The sequence below is a fragment of the Emydura macquarii genome, unplaced genomic scaffold (genome assembly GCF_026122565.2).
Source record: "Emydura macquarii macquarii isolate MOO-44397 ecotype Brisbane River unplaced genomic scaffold, CSIRO-AGI_Emac_v2 contig_312, whole genome shotgun sequence".
NCBI lineage: Eukaryota > Metazoa > Chordata > Testudines > Chelidae > Emydura > Emydura macquarii.
Genome location: NW_027130449.1, coordinates 6248817 through 6267102, shown reverse-complemented (window position 1 = coordinate 6267102; position 18286 = coordinate 6248817). Strand labels below are relative to the sequence as shown.

At 49.7% G+C, this 18286-nt stretch overlaps 1 protein-coding gene across 6 annotated transcripts in view; it reads left to right on the top strand.

Moving 5' to 3' along the window:
- OPCML (opioid binding protein/cell adhesion molecule like) overlaps window positions 1–18286 on the top strand; it is a 721645-nt gene that overhangs the window by 673632 nt on the left and 29727 nt on the right. For all 6 annotated transcript variants that reach the window (XM_067564109.1, XM_067564118.1, XM_067564083.1 and 3 more), the window contains one exon: window positions 16720–16854. In XM_067564109.1, the coding sequence (XP_067420210.1) occupies window positions 16720–16854 (135 nt within the window). The remainder of the gene's footprint in view (window positions 1–16719; window positions 16855–18286) is intronic.

Below are 18286 nucleotides of genomic sequence, written 5' to 3'. Positions count from 1 at the left end.
CTTGAAGCTGCCACCTCACCTTCCGTTGGTGTCATGTTACTTTTCGATTTCACTGAGCATTCCCTTGCGTGAACACATTTTGGACATTCCCTCCTGCTCTGTGTGCTGTGTTGGTAGAGCCTCTGTTGGCTGAGAATTTGTTGCCCGGTGATCAGAATTGAGCACACGCTCCAGAGACTGAAGTCATTGGCTTTGCTTCCCTTTAGAAAAGATGCCGCTTGCCCAGCTGCAATCCAGCAGACTCTGTTCCAGTCCTGTAAGTCTTTGCTCCCTCCTCGGAGGTTTAATATCGGAGGGATTCCTGCGGTTTTGGTGCTTCGTTTTGATTTTATTTCCAGCACCGCTGCAAAAGAGTTGTTTATTTTGTGTGTGTGTGTGTGTGTGTGTTCTTGAGTTACCATAGGTTCGCTGGAATTGTGTCCGTAGAGTTCCTTAGGGCTTTAGTTTGTGAAAAGGTGATGGCTTTGGGGACTGGGATACAGAGCTTTTCAAATCTCCAGCTCGCTCTTCCCAATTCATCCCCCAGGCAAAAGTCAATAGCATCTCTGGCGGCCTGAATTAAATAAATTGGTGTATCTCAATACGGTTCTTAGTGGATTGAACTCCTGCCTATATCACTAAACCGCAACTGACACTAACTGGGAAATCAGTTGTAGGCCTTGTCTATATTAAGAAAATTTGCTCCACTATAAACTGCACAGGTGCAAATTCCTAATATAAAAGCCTCGCCTGCCCAAGGTGGATCTTACCCTGGTTTACATTTGTAAGCAGGCTCTGAATGAGCCCCCCACCTAGCTGACTGGGGGGAGGGAAACAGGTGTCAGGGCCACCCACCCTGCTTAGATGCTCAGCCTGATGGGACTGCTTTGCCCAAATGATCCCTTTGGCTAGTGTTGGGTTACAAATCGCTCTAGTGTTAAATGCAGGGGTCCTCATGTTGTTCTCATTACCGTATGAGCCAAGGGCAGTCGAACTGTGCTTAGCCAATTCTGATCGAAGGGTCACTATCATCTGAACCGAACCGGATAAGTAAGAGGCTCCAAGGCCAGAATCCTGTGAAGATGGACAGAGGGTGGGACAGGTATTCCTGCCTGGAAGTGTGGGCTCTGCCTAAGACCCCCCCAGGCATGGTTTAACCTAACCTCCCCCTCCCACTGTTGAAAGATAGAGCTAATTAAAATTCCTTTAGGACTCTTGTTAAGGGCTTGCTAGAGCTGACCTCATCTACTGTGGGGCAGAGCTCCTGCCCAGCCTCAGCGTTGAGGTTCACCCGCTAAGAGCTGGCGATCCGAGAGCTGGGTGGAACCTCACGAGACTGACCCGCAGAGGTCATGGAGGAGAAGCAGGTGGCAGCGGAAGGTGACGCTGTGCAGCAGGGCGGCTAGCGGAGCGGCTGGCAGAACGGCCCGCCTAGCAGCGAGTGGCCAGCAGGGTGGCCGACAGACTGGCAGGCGGTGTGGCTGGTGGAGCGGCAGGCAGGGTGCCTTCTCCACCCCCCCCAGCCATGTGGGAGGTGAATTCACTCAGATGTGCCCCGAACGCTGAGTCATCACCGACCAAGGGCAACTGTTGTGAGTGGGGAGTGGGGGAGAAGGAAAAGCGAGGCACGGGACGTTGCCCAATGTAGTTTATGACGCCTGCTTATGCTGTTTTCCCAAATTAACGCTGAGTTACTGCCCTCCTTTTATTAAATGGGGTTTTTTCTACACTCAAGACCCTGTGCTTGCGAGAGGGGAAGTATCGCCTTTTGGAGGCGCCCGGAGAGGTAGTGTATAATTTCCCAGGTGTCTGGGTCAGGGGTTGAGCTGGGTTTTGTTGAAAGGAACCCCTAGAGGTGGTACCCGGTCCTTGTCACTGTCAACTCCAACTGGCAGAAGGGTGACACATTAATTCGGTCATGTATTTAATACAGACAAGTCCATAGCAGAGGCCAAGGACTATATGGGCTAGAGAGAAAATCCGTAAAGTCCTATGGGCACTAGAGGAATGTTTCAATTTCAGCGCCACTTGGGTTCACAGCACTGGAAGTCCTAGTGCAGGGAGATCACTCAGCATTTTAAGCACTACATCAATTAGACCTGTTCTGAGCAGGACTTGATGACACACGGCTTTAAAAGCAGAGGCCTGTCTACACTCGGGTTCCCAACATTGCTAAACTGGTGTCGGCAACCGTGGGATATTTTTGATGTGTCCTTAACATAGAGAGGCTATTGCTGTTGCTGGTTTGGGGTGATCGGGCAGGGTACTGCACCCCCACTTACGCTTCCACTGCCGGGGCTGTACCTGGACCACCAGCTGCAGAACATTTGCATATTAATATATACAGTACTGGGTTGTGGAGGCTGCCTGAAGCCCACACCGTTTTAAATGGATTGGGAGAAGGGGGCATATGTAGATCTGGATGCCTCTTGTACCTCCTCTTGGTGGTTTCCCCACAGATGGGTTCCAGTCGTACCATCTTGACTCAGGCAAAAACCATTCCCAAGTAGCTTCCCCGGGAGTTTTGCCCAAGCCATTCTATTCTCTTCAAGCTCCGCACCTGTAGTTTTTTTTCCCTCCCATCACTCTTCCTCTCCTCAGGGAGGAAATTAGCTTGTTGATGGTTTGAGGTTTTTTAAGGGCTGCAGGACCGGGCTTCGCGTGTTCTGGGTTAAATCCATCCCTGTATGGAGGACCGGCTCAAGGCCTATGCACGCTGGCGGTTTGAGTAGTTCTGGTCTTCTGCATGGAGGTGAATTTCATCCTGTGTGGATAAACAAAGGGCATCAGTCTCAAAATCTATCAAATTGGCATTTTGCCCTAGCAGTAAATTCACTTCAGAAATTACAAGTTGCAATACGAATAGGGCTCTGTTTATTCCTTTGTAGTTTATGCCTTCCACTGTAGTTTAAAATCCCGGTCTCATCAGGGGCTGGTAATCATTATCCAGCTCTCGTTTTGCATGTGCTTGGTTTTATAACCCGAGAAGGTCTGTTCCCTCTTGCTATTACGTGTTCCCCCTCAATCTCAGTCGTTGACTGTTAGTATTAATGTTGCTTCCTCGATAGCAGAGCTCTGATGGGCAGAGGTTAAAGCCCTGTGAAAAACCAAACTTTGGGAAGAAAACGTGACTCTGGGGCAGAGGCTGAAAGAGACAAAGGTGAAGAGGAGCAGTGGATGTGGCAATACCCTGAGGAAGGATGCTAAAGACTGTAAAGTACCAACAAATGGAAGTGGTGACCTGGAAAGGGAGCTCGGAGCAGGAAATGTCAGGTTCTCGGTGTTGTGGGGAGCATGGAGACAGGGCAAATCCAGCTGCGCCTCTCTTTTCCCACTCTTGGATTGTGGGGGTGTGAAGGCCAAGTAATCCCATCACTGAGCCCTGATGCGGCATGCAGCTATCTCTAGAAAGGCCAGCCAGGTGCCACTGCACAGGGGGCTCCAGCCGAATGAGGAATGGTGTGGAGGGGTCAGGGTCTAGTTTCGCTAAGTTTTAGGGGAAGGGATCGTGATGAGCATTAGAAAGAGAGGACAGTTACACTGGCCTGGAATGCTGCTATGTTACAGTCACATGTAGTGTCAGTGTGCGTTGCTTTATCCTGACTGGCCGGATGGAGCCGTGTGTGGACCTGGACTGACTTGCACAGGGGGGATCAGGGCTTTGAATTTGAACCTGTTCTCCCCACTTCCTCCATTCTCTCAAACACTCTCCTCCTTTCACACAGCCCTTCCTCCAGTCTCTTGCGTACCCTCCCCCTTTACTGCCATTGTCCTGCTGAACCCTCATCTCGGCCCCCATCCACCACATTTCAGAGGGTCCAACAGGGAGCAGGGGAAGGGGCGTTCAGAAAATCTGGGAGCTTTTCTGCACCATGCTGCAGCTTCCAAACTGCAGGTGCGCTGTACCCCCTGGCACCCGCTGGAGTGAGGATGTGCAAAAAGGGCTTGCAGAGCTGCCGCTGGGTGACTCACACCAGATAACGTATTACATTTCTGTATCAGCTTCACACGATTAACCACAGGTCATGATTATAATGTACACTGAGCAGCTGCTCCCGCCGCTGATTTCCCTGGGACGCCCGCATGGTAAGGGACCTCTCGACGCAAGTCAGTGTGGCTGAATCAGGCCACTGCAGTTATGATCGATGATTAGCAAACCATACCTACAATTGTAGGGTAATAAATATCCTTTGCACCTCTTCACCATATATGCCGTGAGTCTCACCTCTGTTCTTAAAACCGATACAGAGCTGCAGACTATGCTACCTGCTGCTGCCCCCTCCAGGGGAGAATATGTCTCCTCGAGGGCGTATCAGTTTGCTGTATCTGCTGAATGTGAGATATTGCTCCTTGCGCTCAGCGGACTGAGACCCAACTGTCCAGAGTTCTGTTCTCTGTATGGCGTGTCTGTGCGCTTGGCTGACAATCATGATGCCTGCATAGCTGAAGCCAGAGAACCAGGCCTTATGAGAGGAGACTCATGGGGCTTGGCTTGTTTAGCCTAACCAAAAGAAGGTGGAGGGTAGATATGATTGGTCTCTATAAATACATCAGAGGGATAAATACCAGGGAGGGAGAGGAATTATATAAGTTCAGCGCCAATGTGGACACAAGAACTAATGGATAGAAACTGGCCATCAGGAAGTTTAGACTTGAAATTAGTCGCAGGTTTCTAACCAACAGAGGAGTGATGTTCTGGAAGGGGAGCAGTGGGGGCAAAAAACCTAGCTGTCTTCAAAACTGAGCTTGATAAATATATGGAGGGGATGGTCTGATGGGACACTCTAGTTTGACAATTGACTGATCTTTGACTACTGGTGGTAGATATGCCAATGGCCTGTGAGGGACGTTTGATGGGGTGGGTTCTGAGTTATTACAGAGAATTCTTTCTTGGGTGTCTGGCTGGTGAGTCTTGTCCACACACTCAGGGTTTAACTCATCGCCATATTTGGAGTCAGGAAGGAATTTTCCCCCAGGGCAGATTGGCAAAGGCTCTGCGGGGTTTTCACCTTCCTTTGTAGCATGGGGCATGGCTCACTTGCTAGTGGATTCTCTGTACCTTAAAGTCTTTAAAGCATGATTTGAGGACTTCAGTAACTCAGCCATAGGTCAGGGTTTATTACAGGAGTGGGTGGGTGAGGTTCTGTGGCCTGTGTTTTGCAGGAGATCAGACTGGATGGTCATATTGGTCCCTTCTGAACTTAGTGTCTTCGAAGACGTCTGCATTTAGAAAAATAAACACATTTATTTCTTGGTATAAAAATTTCAGCTGTCAGCTGTGCAAAGTGGGAATATGGCATAAGCACCTGCCCCGCTTCAAGCACTGATCATGTCAGCCTGTCCCACAGAACAGGCTCACAGCTGTCCTGTAGCCAGCCAGCATGGACAGCGTGTGGCTGGAACAACCCAGAGCTTTGTCGAGCCCTAGATCTGGCTTTCACTCCTTGGTGCCAGCCTGAGGAAGAGCAGCCCTTTGGCTTCTCTAGCTTACACCTGGGGACTGGCCACGTACACAGTGACCCGGGATCAGGGTGAGGAGGGGCAAAGCAAATCTTTCCATCTCCTTTGGCCTCATCTCGGCCTGGGTTTTGTGCTCCTCGGCAACTGCGCAGGGCTGGCCTAAAATGATTCCGTCTTCTCGGTACTAGTAGCTGGAAAGTTTGTGCTGTCGTGGGGCAGTGGCACTTGGGCCAAATAATCCACCGTCTCGTCCGTCTCCTTCGTATAACCAATGATGTTGTAGCATGCAAATTAGCCGCGGACTAAGGGTCGTGATTGGCTGAGTCCCCTCTGATCTCACAATGGTCTAGGACTCTTGGCATTGGATAGCTGTACCTTGCACGGGTGGAATTGGTAAAGCCAGAATGGCTGAGAACTCGAAAATTGGACGGTAACAGGCCACGAAACCCAACGATGATTGAACCAGAGATATTCTGAACAAAGAGAGCTCTCAGCCATGCTTGTAGCTGCTTCCGGCGCTTCACGCTGACTCACCAGGCATCCTGGGCTTCAGAGCGAGAGTTTTGGCACTTTATTACATAGGTTACATTAGTGCCTACGGGCCCCTGATAAGACCAGAGTCCTTGCCCCCAAGAGCTCACAATCAGAACACACAATACAGCAGGTGGAAGCAAGGGCATATCGATAGCCCTGTCTGACAGATGGGGAGCTGAGACGCAGATTAAGTGACTTCCCGAAAGTGACGCAGTGTGTGGCAGACCTGGGAAGTGAACCTCCGTCTCCTGAGTCTTAGCCCATAGCACAATCCTTCTTCTCTAAAAGTGCACTGCAGCGATGCAGAATGGTTGTGACTCTGACATGAATACGTCTGTCTAATCTGTCTCCCTCTCCAGTTTTTCTTCTGCCGTTAATCGTGTCTCTCCTCTCTCCCTTCCTAGTGGGCCTATTGCTGTTGTATCTAGACAGAAGGGATGTTTTTTTACCTCTCCTACCCCGCCATGCCATCATAATTCTGAACAAACTAGAAACAATTGATTTTCTAGAAGGAAAAACTGCTGGAAAGAACTCAAAGCCCATTTAATTCCAGCCCACAAGACGGTGTTTCATTGTCCTATCAATGAATTCCTTATGAGGCCTAATTTCACTTTCTGTAATTAGCACAAGTGCATCCTTCTTTTTTCCCCCTCACCCCTCCATTCCCGGCTTCCTTTTCACAATGTCATTAGTAATTCTAAAAAGTTAATACGTGATTAGTAAATATGATGATAAAAGAGTTCTGGCTGCATCAAGGCCTCCATTTACAATCCGCCTGTGATTGAAAAATTACGTTCAGTTCAGTAATAATTGATGAAAATGGGCTCCCTTCTTCTGCAGCTGATTTGCTTTGTAATTGTGATTTAATAATGTAAATATCACTTGTTTTCTTCTGAAAATGAATTGCCTTCTGATTTGTTAAAGCATGATGCTCTGCGCCTGCCTGGCTTCTTCCTAACTGGAGAAGCAGTAGGCTTATTTGCAAAAGATTCTGGGAGAGAACTGTCAACTGACTTCTCGGTGATTAATTTGGATGTGGGCTGTATTGTAGATTTAAGGCCTAGGGTGAGCAGGGCATAGCTGGAGCATGTGTGGGCTCTGTAGGAAAGCACAGCACTGCCTGGTGTATAATTGTCGTCACACCTAGCTCTTGCACAGATCTTCTCCTCTATGGATCTCAAAGTGCTTTACAAAATAGAGCAGTGTCATGATCCCCAGTTTACAGATGGGGAAACTGAGGCACAGAATGGGGCCATAACATGCCCAAGGTCATGGAACAGGCCTGTAACAAAGCCAAGAATAAACCCAGGTCACCTGAGTCCCAGGCCGTAACCACTGGACCACACTGCCTCCCCACTTTGCAAACACCAGATTGTGCCCTGCCCTATGCTGGGGTGTTAAGGGGAGGGGTCTCCTTGTGTGTCCCCCTTGTGCACCTGTGTGGGGGCTGGGTACCATTTGTGTGCTATTCTTATATCAAGGGGTCCTCTCTTACATAGGCAGCCAGCGATCAAGGCAACTGTCCTTGTGATGGAGTGTACCAGGTCTTCACGGTGCCTCTGCTGGGGGCGCTGCTGCTCTGCTACACCCCACCCCCAGAAACTGCTTCCTGACAGGAAAAGGGTATCAAGTATTAGACCTGCAGGCTTGCCTAGTGAGCCATTTTTGGGGGAACCATTGAGATCTGGTCCTCCAGCAACTAGAAGGGTGGGGGTCCAGCTACTGCCAATAAAGGGCCAGCAGGCCAAAATAGAAGGAGCGGCCTGCTGCCAGCAAAAGCAGTTCCCGGCTGGACCAGAGGAGTGAGGAGGGATGCTACCTAGGCTACAGCCAAAGGAACCAGGCTGGGCCAGGGCCCATAGCTGGCTGTCGCCAGTAGCAGGCGTTCAGAAGATCCCTGCTGATTCAATTCCGGAGGGGGAATTTAGCCCAGAAAGGGAAGACACTCTCTGGTTTATAATTGTCCCTGAAGGGCACAAGGAACTTCTGTTTGTTTGTTCGTTGCCATCCATAAGTTTGCACTGTGGGCCCCGACTGGCGGGCCAAGCCACAGAAGACCTGCAGGGGGTGGTGGGAGCTGAAAAGCACATCCTTCTACGCTCCTGATCTGTGACCATGACTGAGACATGCCAGGCACAAAACCCTGGCCCTACTGGGAGTGTCGGCGCCTGCTTCTATGGGGAACCCCCAAAGGAACCAAAAATCAGAAGTCTGCTCCCAGACTTTTCCTCCTGGCTATCTTTCACCTCTTGACTCTCTCTTTCCCCCCTGTCTGTTCGTCTCCTTTGCTGCTTTTTTTGTCTCCCAGAACTTGAAATAGAAATAGGTGGGGAAGTGCAGGTCAGGATTGAACTGCATCCCTAACACCATGTGAGGGACAGGGCAGGAATGGGAAAGGGTGGGGCTGCAAGTCAGGATCTCAGTAATGAGCAGAGTTGTGTGACTGACTATCGAGACAGAGCATCAGTGGGGGCTGAATGTTGGGAATGAGATCCATTGGAAGAGCTAGAAGGAGCGGGGCTGATCCAGGAGAAGGGTCTGCCCAACATGCCAGGAAAAACTGGCTAAGGGGTGGGAGCTCAGGACTGGAGGTCAGAGATAGCTGTTGTTCAAGCACGAGGCGGGAGGAGAGGTGCTGGGTCAGGAAAGTTTGCACAGCACCATCCTGCTCATGGCCAGTTCCAGCCAGCCCTGTCGATCTCTGCTTATGAGCACAACAGCCCCACATGGCTGAATCCTCTGCCAGCAGCTTTGAATCCTGTGGATTCACCGCTGAATCACCCTGGCACCAGAGAGGTATCAGGGCAGTGGGTAAATAAAAAGGCAGTCTCCAAAAGCAGTGCCCCTTTGCTGAGACGAGTAACCCTTGGCACCAGGTTCCGGTACCAAGCCAGTCTCCTGCAGATCATGCTGTCGTTCGGTGACATGATCCCTCTGGAGAGTTCTAATGAACTATGAAATGAACATAATGTCACTTGCTGATGCAACCTGCCAACGCTGCTGCCACTGTTAGTGGGTGTTTTGCCTGGTAGCTAATACAGGTAATTTAAAGATATTAACGATCGCTGTTAATTAGCATCATTATCATACCGTGCGGGCTATGCACAGACAGATAATCCTGCCATGTCAAAGTGTCTCCAATAAAAAACCTGTGGGATTAGGGAGGAGATGGATGCACTCGGCGCTGGAGCACATGCTGGGACTGTCTTGGAGAACATCCTTTTTTCCATGTGGGTTTGGAGGGAGAGAACCTGATCTTAGCCAGATGTGCTGGATAAAGCAGCTGATGATTTTAAAAGGGAATCAGCAGAGACTCATATAGAGAAGAAAGGGTATATTCCAGCCCGAGCGGGTCCAGTCCAGCAGTGTACTTTGCTATCGCCTGTAATGACATGTCTTAACTACTTTACTGGCTTTCCATGTGTTTCTGATATTGCCTTGTTAGGGGCTGCCCCACAGAGGGGAGAAGGGACCTGTTACTAGGGATTCCTGTTAAGAGCGTTCTCTTTTAGCTCCAATGTTAAAGGCCTGTGTTTCTAGAGATGGCGCTGGGCTCTAACCCCAGTTGTGCACCACTGTGTGTGATTTCTACAGTAATTGTGGCTGTCTGTGCAGCACATGGATTAGTTGTTATCCCACGGAGTTTTCCCAGGATTTCCTGCAAGTTCCAAAACTTTTGAGCAGAGAAGGGTCGCAGGCTGCGAATTCCAGATCTGGATCCAAGCTTCCCCCATGGTCCAGAGTTCTTCGGAGACAGGGATTTAAGCTTGGTCCATCCGGGAGAACCAGCCAGCAGTGACGTCTGGATTCTGGTGCAGAGCCAAACTGCCCTGAAGTTTTGAGATGCTCAGCTTAGGAATTGGTGTGCGGTGCCCACTCTAATCACGACATGTCCCATTCCATTCCAGCAAAGGCAGAAACACCCTAACTCTTGTTCTCCTGGCCCGTCTGCCTCTCATTGAGCAGAGCACGTGCCTTCTCCCCCCGTGAAAAACTGGTTTCCATCGGCTGAAAACGGACTTTGGGCCAACCAAGCAGAACTGGGCCCTGAGCGATCCATCTGAGGCTTCACTTGAGTCTCAGCGAAGGCATCTCAAATTCCTCCGTCTCTTGTACTGATGTTGCTTCAATGGAGTTCCACTGGGCTAAGGGGAATTTAGCCCTGTCAGTTGTGGTTACTGATGCAAGGAAAGAGGGGTGAGTTGTATGCAGTAGCGCTGCCACTTTCAATACTAACTCTTAGAGTATTTAACCTAAGGCTTTCAGAAAACCGAGGCTCAACCCTGGGAGCCTCTCTGCATCGTTCACTGGCCAGCCAGAGCCAGCTGACCTGGGTTTGCAAAGGCCTTGTGCCCTCTGGGTGGTCATCTCTCCTAGCCGTGCTGCCCTCCCTGTGTAGATTCAGGGCTTCCAGTGTCTTTAGCTGTATCCTGTTTCCATGTGACCGGATGGAAAGGTCCTACAGATGCAATTTATCTGCAGTACTGGGGCTGCCTTTCCAAGAGGACTTTGCAATTACGTCGCCCGTTCCATTCTAGCATCTCAAATGGCTTTTTTAAATTCCCGTAACATGCGTATGAATTAGAGCATTCGTTGTACCCTGAGAAAGGAACTGTCTCCAGAGAGGTTAAGCCACTTACCTAAGCCCATGCAGGTCTGAGAGGGCTGGGTCTAGGACCCAGGAGCCCTTACTCACAGTCTCCTGCTCTAACCACTTGAAAGCAGGAGGGTCACGCTTTGGTTACTGGAATATGAATCTTCCCTTGCTAAGAACGTGCCCATTTTTAAAGCACCTTCTGGATCTGCACTGCAGCTGCTTCCAGGTAGAGTTCTAGGTGTCGCTTTCAAGCTACAATGCACTTTATTAATTAATATAATTTGTATTGGACCAGCACCCCATTGTGCTAGGCGCTGTACAAACAGAGCAAAATGGTGGTTCCTGCAGCAAAGAGCTACGATCTAAATAAATTACTGGGACCTGCCCGCTTGAGAGACACCTCCCCTCCTATGCCACACGGAGAGATTGCCCCTCTCCCTTCTGCCCCATGCCACATAGAACCATGGAATTGTAAGACTGGAAGGGACCTCGGGAGGTCATCTAGTCCAGTCCCCTGCACTTATGGCAGGACCAAGCATTATCTAGACCATCCCTGACAGGTGTTTGTCTTACCTGCTTTTAAAAATCTCCAATGATGGAGGTTCCACAACCTCCCTAGGCAATTTATTCCAGTGCTTAACTACCCTGACAGTTAGGAAGCTTTTACCTAACGTCCAAAACTGTCTTGGCTGCAATTTAAGCCCATTGCTTTGTCTCATCCTCAGAGGTTAAGGAGAACAATTTTTCTTCCTCCTCCTTGTAACAGCCTTTTACGTACGTGAAAACTGTTATCATGTTCCCCCTCCATCTTCTCTTCCTCAAACTAAACAACCCCAATTTTTTCAATCTTCCCTCAGAGATCATGTTCTCTAGACCTTTAATCGTTTTTGTTGCTCTTCTCTGGACTTTCTCCAATTTGTTCCAAATCTTTTCTGAAATGTGGCACCCAGAACTGGACACAATATTCCAACTGAGGCCTAATCAGCGCAGAGTAGCTTGGAATAATTACTACTCGTGTCTTGCTTACAACACTCCTGCTAACACATCCCTGAATGATGTTTGCTTTTTTTGAAACAGTGTGACACTCTTGACTCAGATTTCGATTGTGATCCACTATGACCCCCAGATCCCTTTCCGCAGTACTCCTTCCTAGGCAGTCATTTCCCATTTTGTATGTGTGCGACTGATCGTTCCTTCCTACGTAGAGTACTTTGCATTTGTCCTTGTTGAATTTCATCCCATTTACGTCAGATCATTTCTCCAGTTTGTCCAGATCATTTTTAATTTTAATCCTATCCTCCAAAGCGCTTGCTCCCAGCTTGGTATCATCTGCCAACTTTATAAGTGTACTCTCTGTGCCATTTCTAAACCACTGATGAAAATACTGTAAAGAACCAGACACAGAACTGATCCCTGCGGGACCTGACTCGATATGTCCTTCCAGCCTGACTGTGAACCACTGATACCGACTCTCGGGGAACGTGGCTGAACATGCCACACAGCTGGAGAGATTGCCCCGTGCCTCCCCCTATCCCACGTGGCCGGAGCTCCTGAGTCGATCTCCTGTGTTGGGTTCTCCAAGAGAATGGAAGGCTCTGCCCCCCCAGGACTCAACCTGCCCGGCTCTGACCTTTCGAGCACTCGTGCAAAGCCCGCCTGTGGGAGCGGGCACTGGAGGAGGGACGGTGACCGCGACTAGCAGTGGGTGTGGATGCAAGTGGTTGTCTGTGGCAGGGCCTGCCCCCGAGTTTCTCCTAAGGAGGGCTGGACAGGGATGGGGAAGAGGAGTTGAGGTGGTGAGGGGGGGCCGTAAGTGTTGTGTGCCCAAATCTCCTCCTCCTCCCCGGAGTAACAACTCCCGCCACATTGGTGAACCAGTGGCTCTGGGAAAGGAGCACGGGGCAGCAGCAGGAGGGTGCAGGGTGGCTAGGAGAGGGAGCTGGGCGGCAGGAGGGAAAGGATCCCTGCAGAGCTCCGGCACAGCCATTCACAGTCATCCCAGACTCAAGACAAAGAGCCTCCCTCCCTCTGGCAGCCAGCAAGCTGCTGACCCCGGGGCGCTTTCTCCAAGCCAGGCTAACTTTAGCACAATCCAATCACCGGGATTAATTAAGGCACAACGAAACAGTGGGTTTATCACACTTCTCATTAACTCCAGCATGGTGGCGTCTCCGGCCCCCGACAAAGATGCAATGCACTGCAGCGCCCGTCCCCGCACTGAATTAGCCAGGGGAATCCGCTCCTTCGGTGCAGCGTTAGATTCCCAAAGGAGGGCAGATGCTTGCTAGCCTGGGGACACCCCTCGACATCCCTTTCTCTCCTCCCTCCCCCCCGCCCGCACTGCCTCTCTTCCCACCCCACGTTCCCTTTTAGGCCTCTGTATTCGTGCCTCCAAAGGCATCCCTCTCCCTCTTCACGTCACTTCATGTCAGGCCCGTTACCAGCGGAAGCTCAGACTGTTGTTGGCACCAAACGCAGGATGACAACAACCCGGAGTCTCCATAACAATGAGTATCTGGTGCTGGCCACTGTCAGGAGACAGACAGCTGAGTTACACCCTGGGTCCTAGCCCGTACCGCCATCCTTAGGGTCTAAAGGAGCGCTGCAACCAGCAGCCTCAGTGCTTCCCCGTTCCCGTCATGCTTTGTCTTGCTGAAGGTCCTCAAGTGGTTCAGGGACTGGCCTTAGGGGCCATCACTTAGGTCAGGTGGGAAGAGAGACTTCCACCTGGCAGGTTAGCTCCCCTGAACAGGCATCTGCAAGGGAGTGGAGAAACAGGCTAGAGTCTAGTGGATTTAGTACCGATGAAAGGAGACCAATGGACAGCACAAGGCACCCGTGACCTTTGGTTATCCTAAGGTTTCGTCTCAGTCAGCCTGTTTCGTCTCAGTCAGCCAGCGAGGCAGGGGTGAAGCGTGCGCTGGAAAGCACCAAGCGGTACATGCCAGATCAGACTTGTCCCTTAGAGAGCCCAGAGTCTTTGTTATTCAGCCAGAAGCAGCAGGCACGGCGCATGACCCGGCGCGTGCTGGCCGCTCTGCCGCAGCAGATCCTGGCTCCGGTGTGACCCCCACACCTCATGATTGATGGCCCTGTGTCTGTCACACAGCCTCCGTCTGAGAGTGCCCATTTGTATCCTTGTAGATCCTTATCTCTCTAATGTAGCGAGCTGGGCTTATCTCTTCCCGAGCCCCTTCTCTGCAGAAAGAAATCACCTTGGTTATTTATGTATTTCTGTCGCTGGCTCATCGAATCTATTTTCTTTCACTCCCAATAATCTTTTATAGAGATCGCCAGCCGGATAGGCCGGGTCCATAATGACCTCAGGATTATGGGATCATTACAAGGAAGACTCGCTTACAAAGTGTTGTCCTCACTCATCCACTTTGGTTTCTCCCCCTCCCCATCATCATTTTTTCATCTTCCCCACCTCACACTCTGAATTTCCCTCTCAAGGGATGGTTTTGTCTTCCAAGCAAGGAAGCTTTTGCAGTTGATATTGTTATTCTTGGCTTGAAATGCCTGCTGTTAATGTCAGCAGGGTGTGCTGGAGATGTAGTTAGGGCAGTGATTCTTGTGTTTGGTTTTGTGACTTTTTTGGTTGTTGTTTTGTTCCATCATACGAAAATGATTGTGCAGTAATCTCTTACGCTTTGATCCTTAAAAGTTGAACTGGGACGGGCCTGGTCAGGATTTGCATGCGGTACTAGTTCAGTAGACTCTTCTCCCATCTCTAGCAGACATTTTTCCATTCCCCACCAGCCATTTTCGCACAGCTGGATAATTCTGCTTTGAAAACTGAAATAGCAGTCAGGTGCCGCAAATCAGGGATGAAGTGCGGTGGCAAAGCTCTGTGCTTGTGCATGTTATGCCTGGGATAGCAGGCGGGTTTTCAGCCGAGTCCTGGGGGATGATGGCAGAGAGATGCGGAGAAGTTTTGTCTGATTCTAACCTCGTTGCCATTAACTTTAAAGTTGACTGTTAACAAATGAGACCACAGAGTCGGGATGGTTTTTAACCACATAATTGCATATTTATTCAGTGTACAGAGATGACCCCCCACCCATGTTGAGACACCCTCTTAGGATGGATGAGGGAGCATTTCAACATCCCGTCTTCAGATCAGCCATTAGAACCGTGATACGCAGCGTGATTCTAGACACGTGTGCCCAGTAGGTTGAGAAGAGCTGCTCGTGCCTGGTCTAAGCAGAGCGAGCAGAACATTGATGCATATGATGCAAAGCAGCCTGGACATCACTGAGCAAACAGACAAGGAGTTGCTCTTGCTGCTAGATGAGCAGGAGAAGGGTGCTTGGTGAGGGGGAAGAAGCAGCCATTCCATTCCTCCACTGCAGACCGAACGAATGGGGCAGAGGAGAGAGGGACTGGCTTCGCAGACAGCCCCAGGTTACATCCTGACATTGTACTGTAGTGCGTGCAGCACAGGGAGCTGCACCAATAGGGGAAGCCATTTGGCCATAGTCACTCACTGTCATGAACTGAAGTGTTGGGCCATCACAGGCTGATTATCTTGTGTCTCTCAGTGACTATTTCACTGGCAAAAATACACTGCAACTCTTAGACCTGCTGGCTAGATTCCAGGGTCTTTGTAGCAGTACTGCAGCTCTTATACCACAAAATGTATTTACACTGTAAGCTCCTCAGGGCAGGGACTGTACTCTGTGTTTGTACAGCACTTTGCACAACGGGGCCCTGATTAATAAGAACAACCACTCTAGCTTACCACACTAGTATAGCCCCAACCGTTAGCTTCCATAGAGAGGGCTGACGTACGGTAGTGATAATTATCATATAGTGACTGGCATTCGCTGTTCTCAGTAATTTGTGGTAATGCTGCTGTGCTACATGCTCATGATATGAACGCTGCAGATAACTCATGTGGCCACTGCAGTGGAATACGTCCTCTTCTCCTTGTGTGGAGGGTGACCTGTATTCATCCCCACACTGCCAGCCAAGAATAAGCTCTTGTGTTTATCGTGCTTTACAGACATCCTGAATTAAGCCTCTGAGCGCCCCTGGGAAGCTGGGAAGTATCACTAGCCCCATTTTACAGATGGGGAAACTGAGGCAAAGAGCGTGACATGCCCATGGTTACACACTATATGAGTGGCAAAGCTGGGAATAGACCCCAGGAGATCTGACTCCCAGTCCTATTTGTTCACCAAGAGACTGTTTATTAATAACGATTTAGCTCCTGCCCCCCCAAAACAATGGAATGGTGGATTTTGGGGGGTGGAGGAGTGACACTTTCCCCCAGCAGCATTGTGAACCCAAACACACCAGAAAGGTAATGATGAATGACCATGGGGAAAATGCTACTGCCCTATCTATTACTGCCCCTGATGATTGAAATGCAGAACTGTGAACAAATGGCGACAAGTTGACACATTTATTCCAGGTATCCTGATCGGTGGCACTGTCAATACAACAGATTCGGATTATTTTAAAATGGGGGTTCGATTCTGTGTTGCAGCATCTGATGTATGCAGCATGGAAATCGCAGCCCAGGAGGGAAGGGGCTTGTTTTGCTTCTGTACTGCTTTGGGAACAAACTGTCCCCTAGGATACATGTAAGCAGCTCCAGGGGTTGTTCTAATGTATGGTAGCCTTCCCAGAGCCACCTGTGGTCTGTGCACCAGCCCAGAATAGTTGTAGCCCATCCCCTGCCTGACCCAACTGTGCCCCCAGCTGTGTCCCTGACGGGCTTACATTGGCCCTTGCACTGCTCTCATCTGAAGGAGTTGCCCTCTGCCCCCTTCCAGCTCATTTAGCACCTCTGTATACTGCCGGAGCAGGGGTAGGGGGAGAATTGGTCCCCGGGTCTTATGTAGGCAATAATCTTTTCAAATGAGAGACCAACAGGAATTCACCTCTTCTGCAGCTACAGTGAGATGTGCCTGCTGGGATCTGTGTGTGTTACAGAGAGCCTGATTCTGATTCCAGCTAAACCAGCATAAACCCAGAGTAAACCCACTGAAATCCCCAGATTTACACCAGTGTAACTGAACAGGATCAAGCCTGTAGGTCACCCTTCTGTCAGACCATCCGATTTTATTCCCAGTGACCAATGGGAGTGGGGGTGGCAGGCTTTTGTGTTGATCTTTCTATTTATACCTTCTCCTTCGCAGGCCGGGGGTTTGTGAGCGAAGACGAATACTTGGAGATCTCTGGGATCACCAGGGATCAGTCCGGGGAGTACGAGTGCAGCGCGGTCAATGATGTCGCAGCTCCAGACATCCGGAAAGTAAAAGTCACTGTAAACTGTAAGTAGGGCATGACTCAGCATGACACACTCCCTGATCCCACCTCCTTGCTTCAGACAACACTGGGCTCAGGCTAGTTCTGGGGGGTTTTCATTGACATCATTTTGGCTTTTACCTGTCCTTAACATTGGGGGCTGCAGTGTAGCCTGGTTACACCCCCACAACTGCCTATTCTATTCTATTCTATTCTATTCTATTCTATTCTATTCTATTTCTTATACCATGTCCCGTCACCATGCTAGCGAAGGGTACACCCACACTTCAAGCTGGAGGTGTAATTCCCAGCTCAAAGAGACATACCAATACCAGCTCTGATTGAGCTAGCACGCTAGTAATAAAGTGTAGCCATGGCAGGAGGCGCTAGCTGCCGGAGCACGATCCCATCCGAGACACTAGGCATGTATTCAGGGTGGTTAGTCTTTCCCACTGCTCACGCCGTGGCGCCTATAATCTATTTTTAGCATGCTAGCTGGATCAGAGCTAGTGCGGGTATGTCTCCTTGAGCTGGGAACCATAGCTCTGGCTCAAATGGCAAATGCTCCTGAAGTGTGACTTTCCTTTCCCTACCAGCCGGTGTTGGGATCCAAGGGCCCTGATTCTTCACTGCTTTACGGGGGTGTAGAAAATGATGAAAGACAATGGGGATACAGAGCTGAGTTCCTAGTGTTCCTGTTCCAGTTCCAGCTGGGGGGGGGGGAGGGGTGAGTTAGAACAGCTGAACTATAACCATAAACTCCTGCAGAAAGTAAAACAGATAACATCTACGTCAGCATCCCTTAAAGACTATTTATAGCTGGAACATAAATGGTAATACCATTTTCCTGAAGAGCAATTGGGGGGGAAGGGGGGATCTCTAGTGGCTAACCACACACAGAGCACATTAAATATCCTTCCTTTAGGAAGGAGCTTGTGGAGTTTTTATATGCACTAAAAGAAAATCACATATATACATTTCATTAAGCTTAAAGCATTTACATCTCAGGACAATTTGTTCTTTAGAAGCATGGTTAGGAATTTAGAGCCCAGACAATTTAAAGACTTCAGATGATGCGCCAAGGCAGAAAAGCTGAAGAGTGACAAAGCTTGTTGGCATTTCAGGGGTGACTCAAATTCTTTTGTGCCTCTGAGAAGCTTAAAAAACCTGAGTATCTTAGGGATGAAGGGTTACATCTACCTCTTTGCTACCTGGTGGTCTTTTCTTTTCAATCACAGTTCCACTGGTGTAATCCTCTTCACACCTGACACAAGGAGAAGTGGTTTTAGCAGAGATGGGTAGAGCCCTGCAAATCTGTTGATATCTGCAGATATCTGCATCTGCGGACCATTTCTGCAGATCGCGGATGGATGCAGATCCAAATTTTACATTTAAAGCCCTACAAATGTGTCGATATCCGCAGATATCTGCATCTGCAAACCATACTTTGCGGATTGC